This window comes from Scomber japonicus, chromosome 19 (assembly GCF_027409825.1).
Source record: "Scomber japonicus isolate fScoJap1 chromosome 19, fScoJap1.pri, whole genome shotgun sequence".
In the NCBI taxonomy this organism is placed as follows: domain Eukaryota; kingdom Metazoa; phylum Chordata; class Actinopteri; order Scombriformes; family Scombridae; genus Scomber; species Scomber japonicus.
Window position 1 is genome coordinate 31,044,451 of NC_070596.1, and position 5,328 is coordinate 31,049,778.

The 5,328-nt window shown below is 39.0% G+C and overlaps 1 protein-coding gene across 1 annotated transcript; it reads left to right on the plus strand.

Annotated features, from left to right (window-relative positions):
* The first annotated feature begins 504 nt into the window (after positions 1-504).
* Positions 505-4,533, plus strand: LOC128379935 (deoxyribonuclease-2-beta-like). Its single transcript, XM_053339573.1, has 6 exons — positions 505-596; positions 1,072-1,261; positions 1,889-1,976; positions 2,981-3,139; positions 3,223-3,423; positions 4,091-4,533. Exons 1-6 carry the CDS (start codon positions 505-507, stop codon positions 4,531-4,533), a joined length of 1,173 nt encoding a protein of 390 aa, XP_053195548.1.
* Positions 4,534-5,328: the final 795 nt, after the last annotated feature.

A 5,328-nucleotide genomic window follows, 5' to 3' on the forward strand; every position in this document is an offset into this window, starting at 1 on the left:
ATGACTGTGTGGACACACTGTGGATACAGTCCTCCATCACTGAACACTGAAAGCATATTAGAAGGAGATCTTTTAATAGTCAGCATGAACAGGAGGAATGATTACAGAGAGGAAAACCCGACTGCTGGTTTAAGACAGATTTGAATAATTGTGAACTTTTCCTTTAAGTGACATCTTTCTTTAACATGAAGTTAAACACCTGAATAGATAACAGAGCCAGTTTTTACGGTTCCTGTTGAGGTTCTTGTACTTAACTTGAGTATTTCTCATTTCTGTCGTTGGTGTAAAGTGCAAAATTTTGCTCTTTTAACCAGTAATACTGATAAAGATTGAGATTTCAGTAGAAACAATGATCAGTGAGTAAATGTGTTGATCAGTATTGAGTTGTCATACTGCAGGCTTGTTCCTGTGATATGTTCATGTTGTAAAAAGCTTCAGTCTTTCAGCTGCAGAGACTCTAAATGTGTTGATGAGAGCTGATGTGCTGCTGTGTTTCAGGGAGTCATGTGGAGGTTGGTGCTGGTGGTCAGTCTGCTGTGCTGCAGCTCTGAGGCTTCAGTGTCCTGCAAAGATGAGAACGGAGCTGAAGTGGACTGGTGAGACAACACTTAAACTTCTAGCAGGCAGACATGTTGCTTCTTCCTCTAAGAAAGAGATAAAACACAGATGTGTGGGCCCAGCAGCAGCAGATGTTTGCTGTCTGCTCTTCAGCATGAAACCACACAAGTTAAAGGATGCACTAACAGTCAGAATCAGCCAATCAGAGCAAAATGAGACAGTGTTCAGGTCATTCAGTTGGTGTCCATGCTGGCAGCGTCTCTATAGATGTCTGCTGGTGCATCACCTCTCAGTAGATGTTGGTGACTCTTCATAAAGTTAGAGTTCAGTTAATGCACAATAGTGCAATAACTTAACTGTGAACAACATCTCACAGCAATCTGTCCAACAGTTGTTGAGATATTTGAGTCCAAAGCAAAGTTATAAGAAGGTTACATCTGTGTTTGTTCTTCAGTTTCCTCCTCAGAGTCTCTATTATGTTCTGATTTCTGTCTTCTCTCACTGTTTCATCAGGTACATCTTATACAAGACTCCCAAAAGTCAGGAGAAACAGCTGACTGGTGTGGATTATGTTTACATTTATCCAGATGCGACAGACAACAACAAGACAATATCTCGTCTTAACACAAAGCCCATCGATGATCCTAAAGGCATCCTGGCAAACACTCTGCGCCAGCTCATAGATTTCGACAACAATAACCCGGTGAGTATTATTTTAGAGACACAGCCTCCTGATTCTATTTTACCTTTTTTATAGTGATCAATTGTTCTCTCTGTGCATCATCTGCACACACACACACACACACACACACACACACACACACACACACACACACACACACACACACACACACACACACACACACACACACACACACATTAGTAAGTAGTCATTCTAACAATTAATTCTGATAAATATTATGACAAACCACTATGACATGTACTGTATGTAATCACTTTCCACTGCCTCAAAATAGCAACGCACCTACAATGCGCCTGACCAACACGCCCATGGATGAGTGCAAGTGTATTTGCTATTTAGACAACGTGTGCTCAGGGCAGCAAAATGACAACTGTGTCGGTCTGAAACTAACAAAGACTCATGCGTCACGTCTGCCTGCCGCTGTGTGCCAAGCGTAAGATCAGACCCAAAGTAAGGCAGCTTCATGACAGCAGAAAGTCTGACTTTAACTCAAAGACAGAAAATTAACCTCCTCCTTCATCTCTGAGTTTTCTTTAAACTTTACATCATTACAGACATTTTGTTGTTGTGACGATCAACAGATCCACTAAACTTTAAAAATTGTGTCTTCTGTTTTTTAACTTGTAGACACCAAATTTTGGATTCATCAGCTACAGTGATCAGCCTCCAAAGAATTTGAAGTTGAGTGTTGATCATTCATACGGTCACAGTAAAGGTAAACAGAGGAAGCATCTCTCTCACAGGAGAACGTGTCTTTCTGTTCTTATTGAAACACTTCTACTAATTTACCTTCAATAATCAAAGTGATGTTAGATTTGTCCTCCTGACGTCTGAACTATGAAGCAGGTTCAACATATCAGGATGTCTTCTGATTATCTGGCTTCACTGAGTCTAACAGATAACCTGAACTATGAAGCTGATTATTAACCATCAACTCTGAGTTTTCAGCTCTGAGTGTGTTCATGTGAAAGAGGCGAGTTGTTAATTATGAGCTACATCATCAGAACCATGAACAAAACTCTTCATATAATATGAGATGAAACAGTGATAACAAGAACCAGCAGAAAAACTCAAATAGATCAAAGAAACAATGTGACTTAGTTCCACATATTAGAAATAGACTAAGGCTTAAAACACATGCAGGTATTATCATTACACATGACTGAAGTACAGAGTGAGGATTGTTTGTTGTTTAGTTGGATGATGAAGAATCCATCTGGATATGTCACATTATAAACTTACAGTGATGTCAGACTGTTTCTGCTACTGAAACAAAGTGTAAAAGTAGTTAACGTATAATGAGGCCTGTCTCACTCTAATGTATAAAGTCATAATCATTGCAGCTAATTAACAATGTGGTTTTTATTAGCAGTGCTAATCATACAGTCGCCAGCTGTGAAACAAAATATCATGTAAAATCATCATCAGGTGTTTAATGTCATAAACTATCAGTTTGTTTGAAGCTCTGTTTTAAAGAGATCTGATTGGTCAGTGGTCAGTGTTGACAGGTTAACTGTTCAGCATCAGTTGCCGTGGTGATGTACTCGGTGAGAAGTGAACTGGTGCCATAGGACTGAAAACTCAGAGTTAACCTCAAATCCTGCTTGGTAGTTCAGGCCTCAGGACCAGGACCTTCTGTTTGGGTCAGTTGGGGTTCAGCTCTGTCAGTGTGGTGAAGCTGCTTCAGACGAGCTGCTGACTGACTGTTCATGTTCACAGGAGTTGTGATGATGGAGAAAGACCAAACTGGACTCTGGCTCTTACACAGCACACCACGGTTCCCTCAAATAGGTCAAAATTTCTACCCTGAAAGTGGAACAAAAAAAGGCCAGACGTTCATCTGTGTAACATTCAAGTACAACCAGTTCAAAGCAATCGGTAATCCATCTTCATATTTACTGTGTATTAGTCTCAGTGTTTGGATTGAATGATACTATAAATGTGTCTGTTAATATTTTCAGGTACACACCTGCAGTACATCAACGCTTTCAGATACTATGAACATATCCCACCAGACTTTCATGTTGAGTTTCAGCAACCAAAGCAACCAAAGCCTGGAGAGAAAAGAAAGATGATCGATATAAATAAATTCCAGGAGCTTAAATCCAGGAACAACAAGACGTTTAACAGCATTGCTAAACTACTGTCAGATAAACCAGAAGGTGAGTTTCCTGCATGTTTCTGTTTAAACTCTTGGGATGGTCTTTATATAACTGCTGTTGGGCCTTGGTTACAAGTATTATATCTAATTAATGAGTATAAAGATAATTATTATGAAAATCAATAAAATGATTAATAAGGATTAGAAAGTGTGGGGAATCATCCTGGATAACAGGGGAAGCCAATTGGTTCAGTCACATTAAAAATAATGAGCTATCAATTTGAAACTGGTTAATAATTTTGAATTTGGTTAATAATTAACTTACTAACTATAATCAGATGACCATATCAATAACTAGGTAACATTGAAGGATTTTGGAGCTGTTGGCAGAACAGAGGTTACAAAACTCAACATTAAACGACAGCATGTATATCCAAAAGCAAAACTCACAATCTGAAGTCTCACTAAAGTTTCACTAAAGAGTGAAACACTCAAGGACTGTAACAAGGCGTGCCTATGTACAGATATGTGTGTGAGAGAGAGAGAGAGAGAGAGAGAGAGAGAGAGAGAGAGAGAGAGAGAGAGAGAGAGAGAGAGAGAGAGAGAGAGAGACCTTTTCCCCTTTATACTAATTTGAACTATTAGTGAAACAGCTTAGACAGTTCTATATAAATAACGTCTCACACAGATGTGTAATGTGTCTCCTGTTGTTGTTTTTGTTGTTGCAGTTGGAGATCTTTACGTCACTATTTCAAAAGCTGTCGACAGTGATGTGAGAGCTCAGACCTGGGGCTGCCAGAAGGGGCGTCATCGTTCCATCTGCTCTAAAAGTGGGAAAAAAGTGGAAAACATCCTATCTGTACAACCTAATTCAACGTGGAAAGAATGGAGAGCTACAGCTGATCATTCAAAGTGGTGTGTAGCTATGGATCAAAATAAACCCTGGACCTGTATTGCTGATGTAAACAGATCAGAGTCACAGTATAAGAGGCCAGGTGGGGCGCTGTGTGTTAAAGACGAAAAAATAGCAAATATATTCAAGAGCTTTGTAAAGGAAGTGGAGAAGTGTTCAGGTCTAGGTAAAAGGGATGATAAAAGTTGCCCAGACCCAGACCCAGACTCAGACTTAGATCCAGAGCCTGAGCCAGACTCAGATTTAGACTCAGAGTGACAGTTGAATAATTGAATTTAATGACTAAATAAAGTTCACTGTCACAGTCGAGCTAACATGTTTATAGATTCTGTCACACACAGAGGTAAAATGTTTGTGATATACTTCATTAATTAATCAGTTAATTAACCAATCAATTAATTAATCAATCACACAGCAGGGTTGGCTGATGTGTTGAATGATGATCTGTAACTCTGTCTGTACTGAGTGAAGTTTGTCCATCAGAGGAACCAAAGTGTCTGTGTTGATGAATTCATTAAAATGTGACAGAAACTCCTCGTTGTCTTTGTGATCGTCACTTCTGTCTCTCAACATGTTTGTCTTCAGTCACACAGCTGCAGAGCTTCATGACTTCAACCTGAAAACACACATTCACAAAGTCCTGTGTTGAACTTATAAGCAAACAACCATTTAAATATCTGCTATTCTGATTCTGATTCTAAACATCTCTGTGACATTTGATTCACCAAAAGTTGTTTAGATTTTTCTAAATTCATCTTCTGTAGAGCAAATTCCACTAACTTCAGGTTTCCATCTAAGACAAGGCAAGGCAGTTTTATTTATATAGAGCATTTCATACACAATGGCAACTCAATGGTTTTTACATAAAACAGAAAAACATGCAATTTGAGAAACATTAAAAAATACAATTAACCCCCCCCCCCCCCCACACACACACACACACACACACACACACACACACACGCACATACACACACACACACACACACACACACACTAATAATAAAAACAACGTACAGAAAAATAGAAAGACATAAATAAAATGCTAGAATA